At 29.4% G+C, this 27,846-nt stretch overlaps 4 protein-coding genes across 5 annotated transcripts; 3 read left to right on the forward strand and 1 right to left on the reverse strand.

Annotated features, from left to right (window-relative positions):
- Positions 1–6,759: 6,759 nt before the first annotated feature.
- Positions 6,760–8,337, reverse strand: LOC107923711 (LIM domain-containing protein PLIM2b). The gene is made up of 5 exons (XM_016853881.2): positions 8,098–8,337; positions 7,673–7,763; positions 7,535–7,551; positions 7,356–7,445; positions 6,760–7,274 (listed from the first exon to the last, which is right to left on the reverse strand). The coding sequence occupies exons 1-5, from the start codon at positions 8,230–8,232 to the stop codon at positions 6,999–7,001; spliced, it is 609 nt and encodes a 202-aa protein (XP_016709370.1). The 5' UTR covers positions 8,233–8,337; the 3' UTR covers positions 6,760–6,998.
- Positions 8,338–10,776: 2,439 nt separating this feature from the next.
- Positions 10,777–13,866, forward strand: LOC107924543 (glutathione S-transferase T1). Its single transcript, XM_016855040.2, has 7 exons — positions 10,777–11,098; positions 11,199–11,272; positions 11,521–11,581; positions 11,657–11,710; positions 12,832–12,911; positions 13,181–13,386; positions 13,499–13,866. The coding sequence occupies exons 1-7, from the start codon at positions 11,034–11,036 to the stop codon at positions 13,643–13,645; spliced, it is 687 nt and encodes a 228-aa protein (XP_016710529.1). The 5' UTR covers positions 10,777–11,033; the 3' UTR covers positions 13,646–13,866.
- Positions 13,867–13,990: 124 nt separating this feature from the next.
- On the forward strand, positions 13,991–16,215 carry LOC107924542 (glutathione S-transferase T1). Its single transcript, XM_016855039.2, has 7 exons — positions 13,991–14,236; positions 14,333–14,406; positions 14,497–14,557; positions 14,649–14,702; positions 14,983–15,062; positions 15,445–15,650; positions 15,880–16,215. Exons 1-7 carry the CDS (start codon positions 14,172–14,174, stop codon positions 16,093–16,095), a joined length of 756 nt encoding a protein of 251 aa, XP_016710528.2. The 5' UTR covers positions 13,991–14,171; the 3' UTR covers positions 16,096–16,215.
- Positions 16,216–17,699: 1,484 nt separating this feature from the next.
- Positions 17,700–22,317, forward strand: LOC107924541 (uncharacterized). Of its 2 annotated transcripts, none has more exons than XM_016855037.2 (8): positions 17,700–18,134; positions 19,014–19,076; positions 19,174–19,935; positions 20,090–20,221; positions 20,311–20,394; positions 20,672–20,731; positions 20,837–20,923; positions 21,788–22,317. In XM_016855037.2, exons 1-8 carry the CDS (start codon positions 17,766–17,768, stop codon positions 21,974–21,976), a joined length of 1,746 nt encoding a protein of 581 aa, XP_016710526.2. In that variant the 5' UTR covers positions 17,700–17,765; the 3' UTR covers positions 21,977–22,317. The 2 variants fall into 2 exon arrangements, with proteins under 2 accessions (XP_016710526.2, XP_016710527.2); XM_016855038.2 differs by having other exon boundaries at positions 17,713–18,134; positions 19,001–19,076.
- Positions 22,318–27,846: the final 5,529 nt, after the last annotated feature.

Raw genomic sequence — 27,846 nt, forward strand, 5'->3', positions numbered from 1 at the left:
TTGTGCCCATTGATAAATTTAAACTCCCCAACATGTTGTAAACCCAGAAACAGCTAGCATGATAGTTATGTTTCAGGAGAAATTAAATTATTTAATGTTCAGTTTTTTGTCTTAAAATTATTGCAATGATTGGAACACTTTAACGAGGCCGGTTACTTGATACGTCTCTTCTCCAAGATTCTTGTACGAAAATCACTTTTTGTTTTCTTTTTACAATTTAGTCCGGTGAATATATTGGAGAGGTCCCTCTATTATAATGACCCGATTAAGTTAATCCTTTTAATTTTAGATGAATTAATTTAATTTATGTATTATTAAAATAAATTATTTACTGTTTAATGGAATTAATATTTTTAAAATTTTTATGATTTTATAAATGAATTTTTTGTTTAGAATTAAATAATAATTGAAAAAAAAACCTAAAATACATTTTTTATACAGTAAATGATAATTCTATTTGAATTTGGACTTATTTAATTCTTTTTGATAATATAAAAATTAAATTAATTCAGAGGGACTAATTTGATCCGGTCCTTATAATACGAAGACCTCCGAACTACTTTAACCTACAATACATATGTTTATATATTCATCTGTTTGCTCCAATACTTCGTTTTTATTAAATATTCATGGTTGACACTTTAACGTAAAACACGATGTTGTATTTAACGCTCCACTTTGAGCAATCTATATAAATTGCTTTTCTTTTTCGGTACCTTTGATTTGAAATTCATCAATAACTGTTAAATTATGATATTTTTAAAAATCTGATACGACAAATATATTAACATATATGTAATGTCATGATAATTTATTATTTTTACATATTACTCGTTAAAAATCTAGTTAATGGATGTTACAACTATCATTTGCGTTAATATTGAATTTTCAAATTTTAAAAAATTTAGGGACTTTGAATGATTCAATTTGATAATACAAACTAAATCTACAATTATGCACTCGGTACATGACTAGTAATTAAGTTTAGCCGAATAAATTTAATTGCTACTGTCTAGGTCAAGACTAAAATTTCAAATTTTTAAAAATATAGAAATTAAATTTGACCAAATTTACGAAGTACAAAAATTAATAGCATAAGTTAACCAAATATAGAATTGGAGGGACCACATTTGCTTGTTGACACAAACTCTTATTGATATCAATTGTATGTAATATAAAAAGTAAAAACTTTTGATGTTCTTGTTTTGTTTTGTAATCATGGAAGTAACATCAAAGAAAGCCACCAAGAAATGTGGGGTTTGACCTTTAAAACAACATGGAAAACCATTAAAATATTGTTCCCATTGTTCTTCCTTTTTACTGAATGCAAATGCCACCATTCACACGTTAAAATAAATAAAATATTTAAATTTACCAGATTCAGAATCATTTCATCGGTTTTTTTTTTCTCAAAATATATAATTTTTTAGTCGGTGACCCTTTTTTCTTCTTCTTCATCAACTCTTAAAAGGGAAAAATTTTCCCTTTAATTATTTTATAATTTATAAAATTTTAAAATAACAATAAAATTATACTTTAATCTTTCAAAAATGATAAATATTTAATTTAATTTTTAAAAATTATAAAAATATAAATTATTAAAATAATAAAATTATATTTATATTATCATAAAAATATACCATTTAATTTTTGGTCCAGTACAACATAAAGAAACTCAATTGATAAATGAAAGCAAAGAAGAGAACTCGGCATGAAGTTTGATTCTTATTTGCAAAACAAATATCTGTAGTAGATGAGTATGAAAGAAATATATTCTTTTTATCTCAAATTGTATCTGTTATACATATACATTACTGCAAAAGAAAGGGGGGGAAAACATGAGAACTGTTCTGCACTATGATTAAGGATGAAAAAATTTGTATAACTTAATTATACATATTCAAGATCTGCAAAAGAGAGAGAGATTAATCAGTTGTGGAGGGGGTCTGGTCCACCTGGAACTGTTCGATATGAAACTTCATAAATTGGTTGACCCTTTTCTGCAACAGATGGCTGTGGGAAATGCTGCTCCGCCGCGGCCATGGGTGTCGGTTCTTGAGGTTTTAGAGTTTTAAGGGTGTAGCGGCGGCAACTTGAGAGGTTGATGTTGGAAAGGATGATGGTGAAGAAGATGAATAAGAATTTGGGACTAGAAATGATGATCATGATTTTTGATGATGAAACGAAGAAAATGCAAAGATGGTTAATGGAAATTGGGTTTTAAAGAAAAGAGGTGTTGTTAATAGGAGTAAACCAGTGGTGAAATCTAAGTCAAATACATGTTACTATTAATTATGTTGTAATGGCGGAAATACCCAATCAAACGTGGCTGAATTTTGCCCATCATCATCTTTATTAATTATACTCCCAGCCAAAACCATAGTGATATTCTAGGGTAGATGTTGTAAAATTCACTAGGTTTCACTTTAATTGGTAATTTAAAAATAAAAAAATTTATAAAAATTTAATAGGAGTAGAAAAATTCTTAAAAGAACTCATAAACTCAACTCAATTGTTAATTACTCTTATTTTTAATTTTTTTATCAGACCCAAATGTATACTACCAATCAAATTATTAGTTATTTGTTTAATGAATCGAAAAAATCGATCTAATTCTAATATTATTATTGTAAGCGCTTGCAATAAGTTTTAAAATTTCATACTCAGAACGAGGATTGAACCATCGACCACTGGTTAAGGATGAGAGACTATTTTTTAAATTAATTATTATGATATAACTAGGGCACGTTGACAACCAAAGATTTCGAATTCATGGTGTAAAGTTTGAAATTATACGACAACAATATAATTTAATTTTGAAATCAATGTGGATAAAGCTTAAATCCTAAATCTCGAGTTATTAATAGAAATTTAAAAAATGGATGACCTAATCTTAATTTTAACAAAAAAAAATAGGTTGAAGTTGACACTTGTGAGCGTCCACCCTTCCTTCGCTACTAAATTTAACATATATGTGTAAATGAATGGTTTCCTAAATTCCATCGTAAACCGTGCATAGTTAAGTGTCTTCAAATTATAATTTTTAATCATATCGTAATGGTTATTAACTCGTTAAGATCCGAACAAGTACATGTTTATAGGGATGTGCAGCATCATTGTATGGCTTGGCTTCACAACATTATTTGTATAGGCATGCCCGATGAGATAATCATTCCTCGATTATGGGACATCTATTCTCATCACGCAAGGCAAATTGAAAGAATTACTTGCGCTTTAACATTCTTATCTTCTCTAATTGAACGTTGGAGATCAGAGACTTATATGTTTCGTTTTTGTTACAGAAAGTGACAATAACATTATAGTATGTTGCACTGCTGATGAAGTTATCAGTGGACAAATGTATTGTAAGGGGAAGCTATAAATTTAATCTACAAGAGATTTTTGTTCGAGTGTTGGGAACAAGTACTAACCTTCCCTCGAATTTCAAATTAGATCAGTGGGTGAAGCTTAACTAGTTGAAGAGGCACTGTGAGAATCTCTCACAAAATCCAACATCCGCTGAATTCAATTGCCACGCTCGAGTGCACATTTTTCATTTATTTAGAAATGTGTTGATGTCAAAAAAGTCTTATAATTCAATGAATAGATGCCTTGTGATTTTACAATCTTATGGGTAATAAACACTTCCGTTCATTGCCCCTATACCCTCTAAGTCTCTCAATTTTCCGTTGGTTTGAAGGTAAAAATAGAACACTCAACTATAAAATCAATTTCTATAGTTTGAATGATCCGAATATCGTGACCATAAACAACAATAGATACACAACGTTTTTTATCTCAAACTGTATCTGGTATACATATACATGACTTCCAAAGAAAGAAAAAATAAATAAATAAATAAGAATTGCTCTGCGCTAAGATTGAGGAAATTTTTTTGTATAACTTAATTATACATATTCAAGATCTGCAAAAATAAATAAATAAAAATATAAAATATAATCAGTTGTGGAGGGGGTTTGGTCCGCCTGGAACTGTTCGATATGAAACTTCATAAATCGGTCGACTACTCTTTTCTGCAACAGATGGCTGTGTAGACTTAGCTGCTGGGAAATGGAACCATGTTGTTGAGAGCTCCGTCGCCATGGTGGTTGGTTCTTCAGGGTTTATAGTTTTAAGGGTGTAGCGACCGCAACTTGAGAGGTTGACGGTGGAAAAAATAATGGTGAAGAAGATGAATAAGAATTTGGGGTTACAAATGATGATCATGATGATGATGATAAGATGATGGAAATGAGAAGATGGTTTATGGAAATTGGGTTTTAAAGAAAAAGAGAGTTCAAGTGTATTTAATGGGAGATCATGGTGAAATAAAAAGTCAAATACTTGCTACTATTAATTATGTTGTAATGGCGGAAATGCCCTTTAAACGTGGCTGAAGTTGCTCGTCGTGTTATTAATTATACTGCCTAACCAACACCATAGTGAAAAACTAGTAAGAGAAAGAGAGGACAGGGTAAATCGGTCCTTTTGGATCTGGTGGAGTGTTAACTTGAAAAACCGTTTCTAAGAAGCTGTTGCAAGCGTTGACTTTACACTCGTTCGGATCGATGTTAATGCCAATTTGTTTTTTTTAAATATATATAAATTTTATTTCAAGGCTCAATATTAATTAATTATTATTGATGGTTCTTTTTTCTTGAGGTGAATGAATTCATTGACATGTGCCCGAAGCTGTCCAAGACAAATGGCAGGCAGCATTACCGTTCCGTTTTCTTCGTAACATGCAATGTAATTGCTTCCAAGGAATTCATACGTGTGATGTGATACTAATCATAGTTATTCCATATACGACCATTTAAACCTTACTAAATTCAAATATCCACGTTTTCTTGATCATAGGTGATCTTGGATCACACATGATCTCATTCGATAAGGTTTTTTTTTATAAATTTATCATCTATTTAAATAATTTTAATTATTTATGTTTTTATCAAAGTCGAAAAATAAAATTTAGATCAAAAATAATATCAAATCTATTGAGAAAATTATCAACTTTCAATAAATAACACTTCAAAAATTTTCTTAAAAGAGTCAACCTATTGTGAACAAGAATCATATCGAATATATATTCATATACACTATATTTCATCAAATAAGAATAACGTGGATGATACTAATATGTAGGTCCAAAATTCATAGGCCATAATCTGATGGATCCGAATCGAATTTAAGTATGAAGTTTAGGATTTATGCTGTTTTTTCATGTTTATGATGGTTGTGGAAAAAACATTGAGCTGCCTAAGTTGAAATGTGTTGGTAAAAAACATCATTACATATTGTGAAATTATGTCTTGGTTTCTGGTCTGTCTGAACACAAAGTCGTCACTACATTTTTATGTTTTGTTTTCAATTATTACCTTCGATTAAATATTTTTTGTAGTCTGAAAGCATACAAAAATGTTGGGAGGTAGATATTGGAAGTCAATGCTTTGATTATTTTATATTGGTTTTGAAGATTATGAAAAGATTGGCTTATTCGTCTACTGCTAAAACGTGTTATTGATTTAAGTCTAGATATGTGTAGGTATCCAATATAAAAATCGTCTCCGCTTTTTTGTACGGTTAAGGCCACTAATATCTTCATATGCAATCCCAAAAATTCTTTTAAAGGGTCACTAAATTATTATTAATTTTATATTTTAGTTATTTAATTTTAAAAATTTATAAAATAATTATTAAATTATTCAAAAGTTTTTATTTAAGTTATTAGGATGTTAAATTTTTTTTTTCTTAAAAAGTCTGGCCATTGAACTCCAAATAACAATTCGAAAATTAGTACGGTGGATCAATACCCATTGATTAGTAGAAGAACGTACCTAAGATCCAGAGTGATTTGATGGTCAATATTAGAGATCGAAAAAGAAAATTGTTTCATGAAAACAAATGAACAACAGAAGAAAAAAGAAAGAAAATCTTTTGTTTGGTGTAGGCGGTACGAACAAAAAAGGTCATACATTAATGATTTTAACAGTTTGATGACTTAAATAAAAACTTTTAAATAGTTTAATGACTGTTCTGTAACTTTTTTAAGTTAAGTAACTAAAACATGAAGTTACTAATATTAGTGACCTTGAATGCAATTTACCCTTCTTTAAATATATAAAAAATTAAAAATATTTTTATATTAAACATATATCAATATCCGAGATGTGATTCGTATTAATCGGTCAAAAACTCAAAAAAAGGCAATAATTTGAGAGGAAATTTTAAAACCGTGTACGTCAACTATATGGAGTTAATGGTCAAAGCATGCTCGACGGTTGAATATTTTTCGACAACCCATATTTGTTTATTTAATTATTATGTTTAAATAATTATTATAGACATCTGTCGCCAGTTTGCTTTGAAATAAGTTAGTAACCATTTCTTATGTATAAATGAGAGAAATTTTTAAGTATAAAGTTATATTTAACCATAATTTTTTATCAATTTATTTTTTATTTTTAAATTTAGTTTTAATTTTTTTTAAAAATCAAATTTCATTATTAATTTTTTGAAAAAAGTTGAATTGATTTTTTTAGTAAAAATATTAACTAAAATGTTAAAATTTTAAAACATAATAACCCGCGTGACAATCTAGGTATATTTCATATTTTTTTATATGAAATTTAATAATTTTTTTAAAATTTTAAAATTTTACAATTTAACTCTTTTTAAACAATTAATAACTAAATTAACTAAAAAATACCAAATTAAAAATACATTAAAAATAATCTGACGATTGTTCAACTGGGGCAATTTAAATAAAAGGTAACATTTTAATTCCCCTTTGATAAAATTTTTCACATAATTTAAAACAACAATTAATTTTTAATAAAATATCAAACAACACCTTTAGACCCCACATTGAACATCTTCATGGGACTAAATCAAGACACATGCATATATCTATATATAAATATCAAACACCAAAAATATACTGAGATTTTAAACCACAAATATTGTCCCATGAAGGTTCAAATCAAAGTATATTTCCTTCATTGATCAGGTTGAGCTTCCGTTCCGGTTTTGTTATCTTCCAATTTCGGTTCCGAATCGGATTCAGCATCGAATTTCCCGCCCGAGGGGCTTCTCTTCATCGAAGATGTCTTAGTTAGATGACTGTAACTGCCTTTTTCCTTAAACAATTGAGCGAAATGGTGCTTGCAATACAGGAAACCGTCCAATGCAGCATATGACGATGTTGTAAGAAAACAACCTCCATGTGCACACCTAAAGCAGTTTTTATGGTATATTTCACCTTCCACAGTCACCTGTAATTTACAGGTTGGATGGTATATTCTCGTACTTATGTTTGAAAATATGTCCTAAAAAATTGAAAATGAAAACAATACCTTTTCTAAAGGATAACAAGTTTTCTTACAGACTCCACATTTGTCTTGTGTGCCAGAGAAAAGGGATGCAACTTTGCTTGGTGCCCTTTGCTGTATAATTAAAAATAATAATATGAATGTATGAAATTTATCTATCAAAAATATATATATAATGTTTTTAAGGCATGGTTGGAGTTTACCAGTCCATTTGGCTTGTCTGAAAATCCATTAAAACAAACCATTGTTAGCCAAAATGAAAATAAAAATGAACCAAAGTATAAGTTAGTGTAGTTCGAAAAGCTTAATCTCAAAATATATATATATATAAAAGATGTCACCTTTGGAAGTGTAACTCCCGGTTCCCCTAAAGAATTGCTCAAAGTGAGGCTTGCAATAAAGGTTTCCTTCCCTTTGACAATGGCTGCCCATCTAGGATAAAATGAAAAACAAAATATAAAAAATAAATTAAAGCAATGCACAAGACAACAAGTAAAGTGAAGTTGGAAGTATCTAACATCTATGAAAATAGTAGTATTATCAAACAATGTTTTTTAAATTGAACTGGGGATCAAATCGATTAGGTCATCAATTCGTCGATCTGACCAGTTCAATTAAAAAATATTAATTCAATCACAAGTTTAATTTATTTTTTAATTAATTCAACCGGTCTAATCTAATTTAAACATCTTCAGTTTTTTAGCGGAGCAAAATTTTCATCGTAGATTTCAAAAAAAAAATATTATGGTAAACACGGAAAAGGTACCACAAGAAGGCCTTTGCAATGGCTGCATCTAAAACAAGTCTTATGATAAGGTACACCATCAACAGATACCATTTCAATGAAATGAACAGTCTTATCACAAGACCTGCATTTCTCTGTCGTCCCACTGAATGCCATTTTCTTGTAATGAAAAAAAAAGGCACAAATGGCAATAAGAAAATAAGGAAAAAAAAAGAAAAGAAAATGGAGGTTTAATTCAATGGAAGACAACAAGAGTGAGTTTCTAATGTCTGTCTCAAAGCATTGATATAGAAAAACCATCCAATTCAAGAATTTACTTTAATTAGCAAATGTTAAAAACAGACAGAGTTCATAAGTTAAAAATTATGTGAATTGGCGCTTGCTAAGGATACGTAATTAAAGCTCCATCCTTAGGTAACACACTTAGAATAGGAGAGATTCATGTTTTTATGGTAGATTCAAAGTTTTGTTGACCAAGTTTTCCAGAGTGATGAGTAACAATTTTTCCTATATTTTTGAAACAATCATATATTAATCACAATTTTTTTTTAGACATTTGGAATAAGTTTTAATCGGTCCAAATTGAATTAGGTTTAAACAATAAATTAGATGAGAACACTTGTAATTAGAGTTGTTCATGATTGGGCTGGACCCTAACTAAATTTCAGGCCTAATTGTTAGGTTCAAGCCCGCTTGAAAAACGAGTCTAAATTTTTACCTTAGCTCGATTTGGATAAAAATGTTAAAACTAGAACCTAGTCCATATTATTTTTTTTAAAATATTAAAATATACGTTTCCCAAAAATTTAAAAATAAATAAAAAATAGTCTTTATACTTAAATAACAATAAGATAAGTGCAACTTAATAAGCAAATGCCTCTAAAATAATAGCAAAATTAACGATAAAATAAGTGTTATACAATATTCAAACGTAACAATAAAATAGTGAAATGATAGCAAAACAATGAAAAAAAATGGGAAAAAAGTAACAAAATATGAAAAAATAGTAAGGTCTTTTCTATTGAAAATTCGGGTTGGGGAGGACCAAAAAATTTCACCCGAAGCTTAGCCCGTTTAGATTTTTGACCAAGCTCATTTTTCGAACTTATACTTTTACAAAAATCCTCTAATTTTTCAAGCGAACCTTCAAACCATACCACCCATGTACAGCCCTATCTATAATTATAAAGAAGAAAACATATATTTCATCCGTATACACACGTCAAAACATAACTATTTCTTTAAAAAATTTGAGTGTCCTATTTTTTATATAATTTTTACACTTCAATAATTAAAATTTAAGTTATTTTATTTTTTATTTAAAAATTTTGGTCCATTCATTAATATAATAAGTATTCTTTTATCAAAGTTTATCTACTTAAAGTTTGAAAAATATTAATACATCAAAATACTAATAGTATTAATGATTTTCACCTTTTAAATTGCAAAAACTAAAATTCAAATTGTGTAAAAGTAATAATGAGAGGTGTTCATGAGTCGGGTCGGGTTAGATCAGGTTCGGTCTAGACTCAACCCAAATCTTAGGTAAGGGCCTAACTTGAAAATTTTGTTTAAAATTTGACCCAAGCCCAGCCCGTCTGTATTAATTTTTATATAATTTTTTAAATATATAATAGATTAAAAATACTAAAACATTAAAAAAAATGTTTCTCAACAAATACTTAGAAAATAAATTAATATATATGTATATTTAAATAACACTAAGATAAGTATAACTTAACAAGTAAATGTCTCTAAAATAGTAATAAAATTAACAATAAAACAACAATTATATAATATCTAAATAATAACAAAAAAATAATAGCAACATAATAGTAAAATAGTAGTAAAATAATACGAAAATAACAAGAAAATAGCAGTAAAACAGAAAAAAATAGTAAGAAAACAACAATTTTTTTTTAATTTGAAGCAAACTAGGTTAGGGCCAAAAAAATCTTACTCGAAAGCTCGACCCACTTCTTAAATAGGTCTAATCTTTCACCCAAATCTATTTTTAAATTTATATTTTTATTTAAATTCTCGCCCTTTTTAAGCAAATCTTGTCTAACTATAAACAAACGTAGTAACAACATGTTTTGAGACAAAGGCTTCGTGAATAACCCTTACCGAAGTGATGTAGTTCGAATATTACAATGTCGTATTTATATTATATAATATCCTATTTGATACTTTAATTATTTTCTAATATTGATAATGATAGCCGCCTTATTTTTGTCCAAATTCATCAAATCTAAGCATCCTTAAAAGCTTTTTTTTCTTTTTATTGTTTACGTATTTTATTTATTTATTTAGGTAAAAATATTATAAAAGTCCCTGCATCAAGAATTAAATTATATTGTATTCTGTTTTATTTAGAAAATAAATAAATTAGTCCTTAAATTTTAAATTAAAGAGTAAATTTATTTTTTTGTTAAAAAAATTATCTATTATTAGTATTAAAAATTGGTCCTTATACATTAACATAATCATACATGACACATCATGTATTTCTGTTTGATTATTCTATCAATCAAACCAACTTATAATAATAATAATAGATAAATTTTTTATAAAAATAACGCTTTAATATAATGTATAAAGATTAATTGAGAAAAAGAGACATTAGTGTAACTGCAAGGCCATGAAGATACTTTTAACTTTCATTTATTAATAATACTCCCACTAGCTTTCATTCTGTAGCTGATGCTTTGTGTCTTCTTGACACTTTCCAGTTTCCACTGAACAAAGTAAAAAAATTGAGAAGAAATTAAAACAAACATATATATTTTTCATCAATTAGACCAAATGTATTCTCTCTGATCCTCTGGCAATGAGAAAAAGAACAAATCCACGTGTATGCTATCCGCCATTTTCAACGTGCAGATGAAGAAATTATATAAACAAACAAAGGGAAAAGCAAAGCAAAGACGTAAGATTAAGGGAAAATACAGAAAACGATGAAGCTTAAGGTATACGCAGATCGCTTGTCTCAGCCTGTTCGAGCTGTAATCATCTTCTGCGAGTAATTTTTTCCTCGCCTTTTCTTGAGCTATTATCTGGTTTTTCTTCTCTCTTTTTTTTTTTGAAATTTTCTTTAATCTCCTTTTTTTTTGGTAAATTAGGGTAAATGGAATAGAATATGAGGAAATCAAAGTAGATCTCGCAAATCGTGAACATTTAACTCCTGAATTCTCAGGTATTATTCTTCCCCTTCTAATTTCACTATTCGAATTCTACTACAATTTGTTATTTGCTATTCACAGGTGTTTCATATTTTAATTAATTGTTATTAGTTGATTACTTTTGAAATTAACAAAGATTAAATAATTTTAAATTTTTTTAGAGGGACCAATTTGCTCAATATTGAAATTGAGATGGACTGGAGAGCTATTTTTACCTTATTTATTTTACTAGATTTATAAATTTCGAATTATTTTGTTGTAGAAATAAATCCCATGCAACAGCTGCCGGCCATTGTTCATGGAACATTTAAGCTGTTTGAAAGGTAATCAAAGTGTTTGTTTTTTTACTCTTAGTTCAATGATTCGATATATTTATTGATTAAATTTATTTGTTGCAGCCATGCTATTCTTATCTATCTTGCTTCTTCATTTCCTGGAGTTGCTGATCATTGGTAGGTGCAATTTTCTTTTTTTTTTTGGCAGATTATTTGTTATTTTTTTCACCAAAAAAAATAATTATTGAACAATATTATAAACCATTAGATATTGTCCGAGTGGGTGAAAATAAAACCATGATTAATTTTTTTTTTAAATAGATTAGTTTCACTAACATTTTTGAAAGAAGTATAACCATATAAACAGGGTGAAGCCAGAATTTTTTGTTGGAAGGACTAGATTTGATTCATAAATTTTTGGGAGAGCTAAAAATGTAATTCCATCACTAAAATTTAAAAATTTTTCAAGAGATTAAATTATAACCTTTACACTTTTAGAGAGGTTATAATTAAATTTTAAATTTTAGTGAGGCCAAAATACAACTTCGATGGTATGTCGATGGCTCAATGTTCTTGTGATGTTAACGTTGGAAAGATTAACTAACTTATCTGCCAATGCCTTACTGAAATTTTTAGGCAGTTCAATCACGGGATTATTGATATAATTGGACACATTTCCCATTTTGTTTGGATATAATAGAGGTAAATAGAGGTGCTCATGGACGGGATGAGATTAGAGTCGGGTCAGGTTTAAGCATAATATTAATTTATTTTATTCTTATCCAAGCTTGATCCGACCTAAAATATGGGTTTAAAATTTTATCCGAATCCATCTATACTTGTAAAAGATTAACTAAACCCATTTTAAACTCGCTTATATTATTTTTAAAATTTAAAAAATATATATTATATTATATTATTTCAATTTTTAGAATTTTATATTTTTTTTTATTGAAAATTTTTTATAGTCATCTTAACATTATTTTAATGTTTACATTAGAGTAGTATTATATATTTAGTATAGATATTTTTTTAATTTATTTTAAATTACATAATATAAAATATTATAAACTTAAAAATGGGTCAAGCTTGATCGTTAAATATTCAAACCCAAACCTGACACATATTTTAAACGAGGTTAATTTCTTATCCAAATTTATTTATTGGGCCTATTATTTTTATCTAAATCTTCTTAAAATTAAGACAAATCTTCAAACCTGTACAGATAGTCCGATCCATAAACAGTTGTAAGATATACCACACCAATTATAACTGAGTTTTTGTTACTTCGTTTCGAGGTATCCGGATGATGTTTACAAGAGAAGCAAGATACACTCGGTGTTGGATTGGCATCACTCCAACTTACGTCGTGGTCCAAGTATGTAATTAACGCCGAAATGGATCGAACACTTTTTAAGTTTTCTGTGCTTGTTCATAGTGATTGGTGCACTGATGTTGTAGGATAATGTTTGCTTCGTATCTTATGACATGTTGTTTCCCTTCGTGGACCAATCACCGATGCTATATGCGTGTGCTTGTCTCTGAACATGAATCCTTTTCAGTTTATCTATGTCGATATGTTACCTTCTATCTAGATATGCTTGTGTTGTGGTTCCTTTTGAAACTCGATGCTTCTATTTGTTTCAGTCACAATTGTTCAGAATTCTATTCTAGCGCCTGTGTTTCGCCGTCCATTGAATCCAGAAGCAGTTGCTGAAGGCGAGAAAATTCTGTCCGCAGCTCTGTCGAAGATCGAATCTTTTTGGCTCGACGATAATAGGCCTTTTTTGCTCGGTGAGAACCAACCATCAATAGCCGATCTTAGCCTCGTTTGTGACATAATGCAAGTTAAGGTATGTTTTTTATGAATCAATCTTTTTCGTCATCTCCGCCGTGCCCCCATATGCTTAATGTTTCGTGCTTTAAAAATTAAATCACGCATCGATAACAATTTCTTCGATGTAGCTTGTGGGTGAGACGGATTGGAACAGATTATTGGGTCCTTACAAGAAAGTTCAGCAATGGATCGAGAACACAAGAAATGCTACAAATCCTCACTTTGATGAACTGCATAAGGTCCTGAAGGAACTCAAAGAAAAACTGCAAAATTAGCAATTAAAAGGGTTTAGCAAATAATGAAGGTGGTGGAGTCTTTGCGTTCAAGAATCTGAGAAATGAAGAACTGCATTACTATAGTATGTATAATTAGAACGTGTGGTATGTTTTCAGTCACTAAGAACAGGGGCTTATGTTTATATAAACAGATGCTGTGGTATTGTAATGGATGATGAGTAAATATTGGCTTATATAAGAGTTTCACTCTGTTTTACTTATTGTTTCGTTGTACTGCAAATCCTCTGGTTATCTATTTTACTCCAATTTCGAGATGAGGAAAATGGATATATGTAATTTTTAATTATTTATATATAATAGTTTAGTAATTTTGTGGTTTACCCAGAAGGAATCACACGTGTATGCTACCTGCCCAAGTCAATTCGCGGTTGAAGAAATGAGATAAAGGAAGCAAGGTCAACAAAACAAAGGTGTTTGAACAAAATAAATAAATAATGGCTGAGGATAAATTAAGGGAAAAATACCGAAAACAGAGACGGAAATAGAAAGATCAAAAGGGATAAACATGAAGCTCAAACTATATGCAGATCGCATGTCTCAGCCTGTTCGAGCTGTCATCATCTTCTGCAAGTAATTTTTTTCCCATCTTCTGATGAACTATTATCTGGGTTTTCTTCTGCTTTGAAAATTTTCTTCATGTTTCATGTTCTTTCTTTGTTAAATTAGGAAAAATGGTATAGACTTTGAGGAGATTAGAGTTGATATCGCTAAGCGTCAACATTTAACTCCTGAATACGCGGGTATTCAAATTATGCACCGATTTGTTATTAACTATTTGATTTGTTTTTTTCTTTTTTGAAATTTATAAATTAAGAATTATTTTGTTGCAGAAATTATTCCCATGAAGCAGCTGCCCGCCATTGTTGATGGAAGATTTAAGCTGTTTGAGAGGTAAATAAAGACCCCTTTTTTCCCCTTAGTTCATACGTTCCATATTAAATATATATATTCATTACTATTAGTTTTTTTGTTGTTGTTGCAGCCATGCCATTCTTGTCTATCTTGCTTCTTCATTTCCTGGAGTTGCAGATCATTGGTGAGTGCAATTACTTTTTTCTTTGTAGGATTACTTGTTAGTTATTACATGGTGGATGGTTGGACAACTTCAACAGTATGTTAATGTCTTGGTGTTCTATGATGTTACTATCGGAAGGATTAACCAATTTATGTGCCGATGTTTGTTTGCTCTAGGCTACTGTCTTACCAAGACTTATGCGGTTCAATCATGGGATTATCAATATAAATTTGGTGCATTTCATGTTCAGTTCAGATATGCCACTCTTATTATAACGAGTGTCCGTTTTCCTTGTTTCAAGGTACCCGGCTGATGTTTTCAAGAGAAGTAAGATACACTCGGTATTGGATTGGCATCACTCCAACTTACGTCGTGGTCCAAGTATGTAATTAACGCCGAAATGGATCGAACTCTTTTTGAGTTTTCTTGCTTGTTCATAGTGATTGGTGCACTGATGTTGCAGGATAATGTTTGCTTCGTATCTTATGACATTTTTTTCCCTTCGTGGACCAATCACCGATGCTATATGCGTGTACTTGTCTCCAAACATGAATCCTTTTTATGACATTGTTTTATGTCATGTTATTTCCCTTGGTGGACCGATCCTATATCTGTGCTTGTCTCTAAACACGAATCCTTTTTGGTTTATCTATGCCGATATGTTACCTTCTATCTACATATAGTTGTGTTGTGGTTATGTGTATCAATGCTCCCTTTTGATTGGTGAGGTATGGCTTTTGAACTCTATGCTTCTGTTTTCCAGCCACAATTGTTCGGAATACTGTCCTAGCACCTGTGCTTGGCCGTCCATTGAATCCAGAAGCAGCTGCTGAAGGTGAGAAATTTCTGTCTGCATCTCTGTCGAAGATAGAGTCCGTTTGGCTCAAGGGTAATGGCCGTTTTTTGCTTGGTGGGAACCAACCATCTATAGCCGATCTTAGCCTCGTTTGTGACATAATGCAACTCGAGGTATGTCCACATTTCATTTCTTTCTGACTGTCATTAGCATTACTTCTCTGGTGGAACGTAATATTCTATTACAGTTCACCCGTGCCCCCATAGATTTATCTGCGTTTCTTCTCAAAACATAGTCTTATTTATGTTTTCGTTTTCCTTCTTGGCTTGCACATGCATGAGTGCTTAGAAAATGAAATTATCTGAAGAGACATTAAGATTGATAACAATTTCTTCGACATAGCTTTTGGGTGAGACGGAACGAAACAGGTTATTGGGTCCTTACAAGGAAGTTCAGCAGTGGATCGAAAACACAAGAAATGCTACAAATCCTCACTTCGATGAAGTGCATAAGATCCTAATGAAAGCCAAAGAAAAACTGCAAAATCCGCGGATGAAGGGAGCGACTAACGAAGGTGGCGGATCTGACATGAAAAGAACTTTGCATTCAAGAATTTGACAAATGAAAAACTGCATTACCAGTATGTATCATTAGAACATGTGGCGTTTTAATCTTTGCTCTTCTTTCTTTTGAAAAACAATAGATGCTATAGTAATGGATGATGAAGTATTATTCCTATTTTACCTGTTTTTTTGTACTCCGAGCCCTGTGAGTGTAGGATAAGAATATTTATAATCACATCTTACGTATTGGTACAAATAGATGGTACTGTGATGGATCATAAGCAATGATTGGCTCATAACTAATAATTAAACATGTTTTACCTATTGTTTCTTTATACTCTTAAGTCCTGTAATTTGCTATTTTACTCATATTTGGATATATGAATATGTGTCTGATTGGATATGTTTAATTTTTTAATGGTTTTTTTCATATATTTTGAGAATCATATTGTTAATAACTTATTTTTGGATAAACTAAGATGAAAATGAAATATGAAAAAAGAAATACATACAATTTAAGGATTCAGCAAAGGTAATGTAATAAAGGAAAAAAAAAAGCAAAGTGATCATGGATTGAATCGGGTTTGGATTAAGCTAATCTAAAATTTTAGATTCATTTTCTATGTTTGGGCTTGACTCGAAAAATAGGTATGAAATTTTATATAAGTCTGGCTCAAATAAAAAATTACTGAACCCGAGTCTAGGCATCTCCAATCGTATTAAATTTTATATGAAAATAAAATTAAAAATATAATACAACAAATACACTAAAAATATTAAAAATAAATTTTCCCAACAAATTAAAAATACATTAAAATAAGTATTTATACTTTAATAACACTAAGATAGTTGTAACTAGGGGTGAGTATTCGATTGAGTCGAGTCGAATCGAGTAAAAAATTTTCAAGTTAGTCAAGTTGACGAAACCTATTTTAGCACCTAAATTTAATTTGAATTCTTTTCCAATCAAATCGAATCGAGTCAAGAAATTTTGAGTCGAGTTAACAAATCCTATTATTTATACTCAATGTTGCGTTTACATAGACCAATTATTTAATTAGTAGATGAAGTAGAAGATTATTTATCTATATAAACAATATAATGGTTTTGTTTTTTACCTTAATGGATAAATATTTATAAAAAAGATGTAGTTTTGTTTTTAACTTAATAGTTTTAACTTTTAATTTTAGAAAAGATAGACATTTATTAAAACAATATAGTTTTGTCTTTTTTATTCGGATTTTCAGATAACTCAAATTATGTAATTCGTATTTGAGTTAAACCGCAAAACTAGATTTTTTAGTCAAGTTGATCCAAATAACTTGAATTATTTAATTCAAATTTTAAATTTTTTATCGAGTTTTTCGAATCGAATCGAAATTTGCACAACTTTAGTTAGCAAATAAATACATCTAAAATGGTAATAAAATTAACAATTAATTAAAGATTATACAATATCTAAATAATAATAACAACATAATAACAATATAATAGTAAAATTGTATCAAAATAATAATAAAAAAATAATATTCAAGCCGGGCCAAACTCGAACTAAAAAAATTTACTCAAAACTATTGTTTAAACTTGAATCTTATTTTTTATCTAAACTTATTTTTCGAAATTATATTTTTATCTAACCTCTCGACTTTCGGACGAGCCTTATTTTAATCTCATTTAAAAACCCCTTGAAAAACACCCGAAAAAAAAAAACAGCCTTTGTCCGAAATGGGAAACAGAAGGTTCGCTCAGGTATCCACTAGCGACGATGAGGACGAAGTTCCGATACGTACCCGACGGTCCCGGCCGGAAGATACCAAGCAAGAAAGGAAAAGGAAGAAAATGAAGCTACTAGAAGAGGATGATGAAGAGGAAGAAGAGAGGGCATTGAAGAAAACGAAGAAGAATAAGAAAAAGCGAGATGACGACACGGAGGAAGAAGAAGAAGAAGAACCAGAGGAAGAAGAGGAACCAGAGGAAGAAGGAGTTCAAGAGGATGCGAAGCCAATAGGGGAAGCCGTTAGGGTTTCTGGGAAAGGAAGAGGAAGGAGGAGTCATTATGAAGCTTTTGAGTTTGATGGCAATCGATATGATCTCGTGAGTTCTTTACTTGCATTTTGGATTTTTTAGGGTTTTTTGCTCTTTGTTAATCTGTTTCCGAGTGTTCGGATTCTGAATTTAGGGGTTTCTGATTGTTAGGGCTTGAGTTCTTTTTTGTTGTGCGGCACTGTTTGATAGGTTTTGCTGGAATTTAGGGTTTTTGAACTTTTTTGGCTTGAAAATTTTTACTTGTGTTTATGTGGATTTATGGTCTGGTTTTCTGGTTGTTCTATAAATGTCAGATCTGTTAGTTGATTTCAATCATTTTAATGGATTTATCAAGTGCTTTTTTTCCCCTTAAAATGAGTGGCTGAAGCTGCTTTTTCTGGGTCATTTTCTTTTATCTTAATTTTAAGTTATCTTCTATGAGAAATTAAGATTTTTTATTATTTTTAGTTGTAATTGGGGGAAAAAAGAGGCTTTTTTAGATGTTTCGATGTTTGTGAAGAGTGATAATACTTTCTTTAGCTTCTCAGGAATTGTGGTCAAAGAAAGCTGAAATGAGATACTGATTCCTGGTATAAATGAGTTCTACTACTAATTTTACGTTTATGTTTTTCAGTCACCCTTTTAAATAAGTATAGTTGTTATGTATTATGTTTATTTGTTGCTCTTTTGATCTGTAAATATGGCGGTCGTAATAGCAGCGGCAGAAAAGAGTGTCTTTGTGGATGCTGGTAGGCATTAGAAGTGAATGTTAAAAATGGTTATGCTTGTAGAACTGCTTTGTGAAAAGTTATTACTCCAGATTTAAGTGGGCCATTTTTGTGGCATTCTATTTTTATTTTGTTTGCAGCAGTAATTTGGGGTCTCTTTGTTAATTTATAACTTTTCACCTTTGTGTCATTATTTATGTTTTCTAGTGTTCCTCGACAGGAGGATCCAGTTCTTTTAGTTCCCGAAGATCAGGAGCAGAAGCCTTATGTGGCAATCATTAAGGTAATTGCATTGCCTGGTATCGCATTTTTAGTTTTGTTACCTTCGACTTACTTCTTAGTCGCTTATTCTCAAATAATGGAGCTTTTCTCAATGATAGGACATTAGTCAGACTAAGGATGGGAGCATTATGGTTACTGGCCAGTGGTTTTATCGCCCTGAAGAGGCTGAGAAAAAAGGTGGTGGAAGCTGGCAATCACGTGATACCAGAGAGCTGTTTTATAGTTTCCATAGGGATGAGGTTCCAGCTGAATCTGTGATGCACAAGTGTGTAGTGCACTTTGTTCCCATACATAAGCAACATCCAAACCGTAAACAGCATCCAGGTTTTATTGTGCAAAGAGTTTATGACACTGTAGAGCGGAAACTTTGGAAGCTAACTGATAAAGATTATGAGGATAGTAAACAGCATGAGATTGATCTACTTGTTCAGAAAACTTTATCACGTTTGGGAGATCTCCCTGACCTTGAGATTGATGCTGCTGCTGCAGTTGTTGATCAGGAAGAGCAATTGAAAGCGAAAAGAACACTCAGGAAAAAGAACATTTCACCTCTTGATGTTACGAGGAACGATGAAGGAACTACAAGGTCTGATCAACATATGAAAGCTGAAACTCCTGGAAGCTGTACAAGTAATACCACTGAATACTACACTATTTTGTCAAAAGCTAACGTGCTAACTGGAGTAACCCATCGTGATAAGTGGATGGAGAGGCTTCTCCAAGCAGTTCAATATATGTGTAGTTCTCCTGATAGCGTGCATAATGATGACAAAGTAAAAGGTGGTTCTGATAGCTTGGAACCTGAAAGAGGTGCTAAGAGTTCAGGAACTGCAAATGGATCACAAGAGAAGAGTTCAAATGTGTGCAGTGACTTTTTACCTATGTTTAGCTTTTATAGTAGGGATATCTTTCTTTTTTTTTCTTTCCCATGTGATGATAAGTAGAAATAGGTATTATTGAATGGTTATTGATCCAATGATTTGCATAATATTTGTTGCCCTTCTTGATTTGCAGGCTGGCAAGTCTTTTCAGTGGCCAGATGCTGCTGTTGCTGCTGTAACTGCACTCGAGAAGGCCTCACATGATGCTTTTTCACCTGACATGAAATATAACCAGAAGTTACGGCAACTTATGTTCAACCTGAAGGTCAAGAGCTTTCTGCTTATTAGCCTATATAGATATATATTCCCTTGTTTCACTTTAAGATGGTGTTGGTTCTTGTTTCTTTTTTATAGAACAATCCATTGCTCGCTCGACGTCTACTAAATGGAGAGTTGGAGCCTTCAACAATACTTAACATGACACCTGCTGAGTTAAAGGTATAGTCTATAAGGGCCTTGAGTTCTCTTCTTTCGTGTCGGTTTAAGAGAGCGATAGCTACCTCATGTAGGTGGAAATGTGTTCAACTCTTGAACTTGGTTATCTTTGTGTCATTTTGGTTTCAATATCTCAATGGCTTAGAAAAATTTTAAGCTTACAATTCTTTGCAACTAATTTTAACTGCAAATATTGATCCCCCACTTCATTATATATATGTCCTTAGGATTTTTGTTTATTGCAAGTGGCATTGTTTTGTGATTAATGATTTCTATGTAGGAGGGTTTAACTGCTGAAGAGACAGCAAAAAAAGAGCCCGATGAATCAGAGCGCATGCAGGTCATTCTCTTAACCTAATTTTTGTTGAAGAATAAATCTGATTACAATTTTCTTTTTAACTTGGTTGACATATGCTCATTGATTGTTCGATTACTCTTTAAGCAGATGACTGATGCTCGGTGCTCAAGATGCAATGAATTTAAAGTCTGTCTAAGGGACATTATCCAAGCAGGACATGGAGATCGCTACCAGGTTATCTCATATTTTCTTCTCCATTTCCATCATCGAGAATAAGCTTGGATTATTAGGATGGTACTAAGTTGATTAAGCTAGTGTATGTCTAAATATTGTGATTCACCCTAGTTAGACATGTACAGGCACAAATGTCGAACTTGTTTATGTAGGAGAGACCAATAACTGCAACTGCAGAGAAAGATTTGTCTTTGTACAAAGATTTCAGACAATGACTAGAAGTTCACAAGCCATGTTGAGCAAGAGAACAATATACTTTCACGTAGAAATTTGATTTTATAAGGGCATAATATTGACACAAGTACTTAGAAGATGGTAGGTAAAAGTAAGTACCATGGAGGCCCCTAAACTAGGAGTCAGATTGCATTTTGCTCCTTTTACCTGAAAATAGGCAAATTAGTCCCTATATATTAGATCAAAGAGCTAAGTGGTCCTTTTTGTTAAAACTTCCATCCATTTCTACTGTTAAAAACTAGCATTACCAGACAGTTACATGTGACAGCATGCCACATTCACCTCATGTTGATGTATAGAGCAGTTTTTAACAGTAAAAATGGATGGAATTTTTAACAGAAGGACTAGTTTGCTCTTTGATATAACGTACATGGACTAATTTGCTCAGTTTTTTAGTAGAGGGGGCAAAATGCAATCCGACTCCTAGTACAAGGACCAACATGGTACGTTTATTGAAGATGGTATTATAAATCTTTGTCTAAAATGGATAAACATGTATCATGCTCCTACATATGTGAATGTCTGATTGTGTTTGATAGGCATATGTATATTTGTTGTTGGAATATACAGTCAGATATTCATTTTCATCTTTAACCATTAAACCTTAAAACTTCCCCTTTGTGTTTTCAGTTGGAATGTATTGCATGTGGAAATTCCTGGTATGCTTCTAGAGACGAGGCATCTTCACTTACAATAGAGCCATCATCAAGTTCTGCCAAGGGTGCTGGTTTGGGACAACCAGCCATGGCGAAGCCTGAAATTCCCGAGAAGAAGTCAGTTAGCCCCCGTGAATCAGAATCTACAAAAAATGCGGAGTAAGGAGCAAAAGTGACCTTTGTACAGTTGAGTGTTTTCCTATCAGTTAGACATAGTCATATATGTATACATCTATATACATTAAGGTTAGGTTAGTACTGAGATTCCAGCAAAAATTATTGGTTTGTTCTCAAGCATAAGCCATGATTTAGCTAGTATTACTTTTAAATATCGGAATTTAGTTAAGTTAGTTCTTGAAGTCACATTACACCCCGAAATCTATTTACAAAAAAAGTCCTTTAGCAGTTCATTTGGATAGACTGATATTTTGCATTATGCTTTAAAATGAAATCCATTTTTACCTAGAAATGGATCATGGGAAGGCATTTTGCTTCTTCATACTATTTCTGGTTATCATTTAATTTCTAGTTTGAATAAGCTAATCCCATTTCTAAATTTTAGTTATTCTCATTATGTAGGGTCTTAAAGAGAATATGCCAGCATCGTCAATTTGAAATTATAAAATAATTTTTAATAATAAATGTATAGTGATTTGGGTCTATTGTAAATCTCTAATATTTTCTTAAAAACTTTAAAATTTAAGTTCCAATTATTAAGTTTAAGGACTTTTTTGAATAAAAAAGATTTAAGTCTTAATGTGAGAATAATTACTTAATTTAGTCTTAATATAAGAATAATTACAAAGTTATAAGATTAACTTCAACTGAAAAAAATTCAAACTCCTATGGGAATTTTTGTCAAGTCCTAATCTTGATTTAACCCTAACAATAAATATAAACATTTAAATTATATCAATAAAATTAAATATCTAAATTAGGTTAAATTTAATTCATACGATTTTTTAATTCTTTATTTTATTGGATTCAATCTCTATTTTCTTTTCGCATCAATTTTTCTTTGGTTTTATAATGAGATACATGAATTTTGATTTAATGTATAATTGTATATATAAGCTTTAATTTGGTTTAATTCTATACGTGAAATTCTAGTTGCGGTTCAAATGTATAATTGAAATTTTAATTTTGATTTAATCATACATATTTAAAGAAATAAATACATTAATTTATTTTTATATTGGATAAATATAATTATTTATGTGTCCAATATATAAACATAAAATGATATTATACGTTAATAATTTATAAAAATTAAATCAATCGAAATTTTATGTATAAAATTATACAATAATGTATACTAGAATGCTAATTGAACTTGTGGTCGTTGATTGAATTAATTCAATAGCAATTTAATGCTGAAAACTATCAAAATGCACTAATAAGTCAAATAAAATTTAGAATAAAGTTTGAAAAAAAGGAATAAAATGTCATTTTCGAGATCCGAAGTATATAAAAAATGAAATCTAAAACGCATGCAGTGGTTTTCATAATCAAGATATTGACTTATGGTACGACCATGCCTGCTTAAAGGAATTTTAATGTGTAAAAAACACATGTCCTCAGCCTCCTTCACCTAATCTATTATTTGTTATTTTTATTATTCTATAAACTCAATAATAACCACAAAGCGTGCATTCTCTTCTTTCCTTTCTCCTATATCATTTATTTGATTAATTTATTCAAGGTAACTAATTTTTTAATAAATTTTATTTTGGTCATTCAGCTTTAAAATATTATAAAATGGTCACTGAATCATTCAAAAAATTTTATCTAATTAACTGAATTGTTCAAATAATTTTATTTAAGTCATTGGGTTGTTAAATTTTTATTTTTCGAAAGTCTGGCTAACGAGCTTCAAGTGATAATTCGATGATTGGTATGGTGGATTAGTACCCATTGACAATCAAGAAAACATACATTAAATCCAAGTTGATCTGACGACCAATGTTGGAGATTAGAGAATAAAGTTGTTTAGATTTTAGTTCGCATATTCGTAACATTCAAGACTGTTTCATGAAAAAAAAAATCGTAGAAAGGGTCATATAACATCAATTTTATCAACCTAGAGATTTAAAGGAAAATTTTTGAAAGTTTAGTGATCATTTTTTAATTTTTTTAAACTTAAATGACTAAAACATAAACTTACTAATAGTTAGTAGTAATCTTGAGTATAATTTACCCATCAATTTACCCCAAACGTATTACTTAAAAAATAAAATCAATAACGAAGAAACAAAACATTAATTAAACGTGTTTCCCTTCATGATTTTTTCTTTTTGAATGATTGTAGATTTGAAATTTTGAAAATGATCAAAATGGACCCCAACCTCCTATTAGCCAATTAGATAGAAAGCAGACACGATTAATATGTACGTATCTTTAAAATTTGTCCCATTCATTGTCGCAGGAATCAAATTTATTTTCATGTTTTATTTTTATATTCTGTAATTTTTAATTTTTCACATTTTAGTCCTTATTTAATAGTAATAATTAAATTTATTTGATTAAATTTTATTTTTAGTCTTATTTTATACGTAAATGTATAGATTTAGTCAATATTTTCCAACTAGATGATTCTTAGTTGTTATATCTTCAATCTCAATGCAAACAACAGTCATTATATCTATTAATTGATTTTTTTTAGTAATATGTGAAAATAACAAACAAAAATTATATTACGCATGTGATAATATATTTGTCGAATTAAATTTTAAAAATATCAAAATTTAATGAATTTAATAGTTATCATTCGATTAGGACTAAAATTTCAAAATTCTAAAAGTATAGAGAGTAAAAATGCCTAAATTAAACCACAGGGACTAAATCCATAATTTAAGCACAATACAAGGACCTATAGCACAATTTAACCATAAATAAAATATCCCTCTATATATTCTACTATATAAAAAAGGAACCCGCCTGCCTTTTTGACATCTCAGGAGGCTTTTCTTTTTTATTATAACATAATGGTTGAATTGCAATTCCGCTCCCTTTATTTTATGTAGATGGCATAAACATGGTTTAATTTTAATTTTGGTCCTTATACCATGCTAGAATTTAATATTTGATCTCTATACTTTATTCTTATACATTATTCGGTACCTCAATGTTCTGTAATTTCCTGAGATATTTATATAAAAAGAATGTCCTAAGTGATTCTCTAATCACAGGTGTCGTTTTTTTTTGGCCCCATAAGATAACGATAATTTTTTAGTATTGATCCCTCTACTTATCTAAAATGTAGGATTTAGTCTATATTAATTATTTTAATAAATATATATTACAATTTTTATAAACATTGAATAAATAATTATAATATAATGTAAAGTGTAGGATTTAGTCTATATTAATTATTTTAATAAATATATATTACAATTTTAATAAACATTGAATAAATAATTATAATATAATGGGATAAATCTCAAAACTATACATGAATTTCAGTCTAATGTATAATTTTGTACTTAAATTTTAATTTTGTGCAATTTTATAAATAAAATTTTGATTTGATCCAATTCTCACAGATTATTGATATGATGTTTATATATTACATAACAAATAATTATATTTATTCAATATAAAATAAATAAATTGATATATTTATTTTTTTAAATGTGTACATGATTAAATTAAAATTAAAATTTCATGTACACATTTAAACCACAATTAAAATCTTACGTGTATAATTACACCAAATCAAAATTCATATATCACATTTAATCAAAATTTATCAAATTTAAAATTTACCCATAATATAATTATAGATATAATTAAAAAAATTTTTGAGGCCCCAAAGCGGGCAAAACATTCTAGTTTATATAAAAATATGCTATTTTTAGTGCAAATAAATATATATTATGTAATATAAAAAAAAAGTATATATATAATGTTAAGAAGTAGGTAGAGTTTGACTAGTAGGGCAGCTAATCTCTTTGGGTTGGTGTGGTTGGATTGGAACCTTACATTATAAAAATGCATATCTCTTGTACTCAATAAAAAAATCTATTTTAATCGTTGAATGAAAATAAATTTATTATTTTTTAAAGAGAAATTTCAGTTTTTCATTAATAGAATAATAATATTTTTATTAGAAGGTGAAATTTAAATGTTTTTTTGTCTTTCTCACATTTATTTATTTTATCTTATCCTAATTAATAATGTCTGACTTTACATATAGAATGTATTTTTTTTATTGAGTTAAAACATTCCTATATATTTTTACTTTTATTTATGTAAATACGAGGGGAAAAATATATTTATTAAAAAATTATATAATAATTAAATAAATTTTTTATAAGGAATTTTATTAATTTTATATAAAAATATTTTAAAAATATTAAATTATTATAATAATATAACTTATTTTAAATAAAAAATAATGGGTTTTCAATTATTTCTCAATTGAGTTAGTGTTTGATCGACTTGTGACATAAAAATATGGGTTCGAGTGCTCACATTATCCTCTCATTTATGGGTTGGGGAGGAGAGATTATAAGTAGTTCTAGGTATTGTGTCAAAAATATCGGACATAATCAGAACTTATATCTAGATTATTCAACAAAAAAATTTTAAATTTTATTTTGTGTGGAATCTTGTTAATTTTCACATAAAAAGATATTTTTATCAGGTTATACTTTTTATAATATTATAGATTACAAATTATTATTATCAAGCTTAATTGAAAATAAAATTATATATTAAATGCTGATTGAGTCTTTGTCCATCGTGCATGAGCATTATTAATATTTTAAAAAAATGAGTTTGAATATATTAAAATACGAAGCTTATGAATAATTATATACTACATGTACAAATAAATAAAGTAACTCTGTTATGTAAACAGTCGGTCTGAAACCGTCAGTGAAAATATGTTTCGCAGGCTTTTATTTGCTAAAAAATAAGTAATAATGAATACGTAGGCTCTTTCTGGGGACGGCTGTTTTTGAGAGAATTTCTCATAAATTCTGTACAGTTAAAAAGTAGTTTGTTTGAAAATATTTTTACTCTTTTTTTTTTCATTTTTTTTACCATTTCAATTGTAATTTTGTTAGTGTGTTTAAAAATGTTTCAGATATGTTTCAAATTAATTATTTTATAAAATAAATAAATTTTTAAATATAAAATTATTTTGGTAATAGAATTATGAAAATATAATATACGAGGTGAAATGTCGGGAATATTATATATCCTAGTTCATTTGACTAGAATGTAATATTTTAAAATATTTAGTTGATCGGATGTAATATTAATTTAAAATATACTTTTACTAAATTTAAATTTTAAAAAAAAATTCTTTTAATTTTTTTTTCAGTCTCGTTTTATAGAAAATTATGATAAATTTTGTTCTTATTATAATTTATATATAAGTAAATAGATGATGTTAAAATAAATTTATAAATGATAATTATAATAGCTCCTTGAAAGTGAATGTAACATAAAATTCCATGTGATGGCTCAATCGTGATCACTGTCCTAAGTGTTGTTTGGATTTGCCCGGGTTTGAGTCACACTAGATGCGTTGATTGTTTAGACTCTGTCATATTATTGTAATTTACTAAAAAAAAGTTCTATCAAATACCATAGATAACCCTGATCCAACTAATTATTATCGATCCTTCCATGTGGTTTCACATGTAGAAGTTCAAATGCCACGTAAATTAAATAATCAGTTGGTATTAAGGTTTTAATCATATATTCAAGATATCTATTTTGTAAACTAGTGATAAGGTATATTACAGTTTTAAAATGAGAACTTAGATTTGAATCTGGAAAATGACATTGGTGAAAGTGAAAGACATAAACCTCGAAATGATTAATTTTCATGGATTGTATTTGATTATACCAAAATAAAAATTCTCAAGATATAAGTACCATAGAGGCCCCTGAACTAGGATTCGAATTATATATTGCTTCTTTTATTAAAAAGAAAAAGACAAATTAATTATTGTATATTAGACCAAAGAGTAATATGGGATTTTTTGTTAAAATTTTTATCTATTTTTATTATAAAAAATT

This window comes from Gossypium hirsutum, chromosome A11 (genome assembly GCF_007990345.1).
Source record: "Gossypium hirsutum isolate 1008001.06 chromosome A11, Gossypium_hirsutum_v2.1, whole genome shotgun sequence".
Taxonomy (NCBI): domain Eukaryota; kingdom Viridiplantae; phylum Streptophyta; class Magnoliopsida; order Malvales; family Malvaceae; genus Gossypium; species Gossypium hirsutum.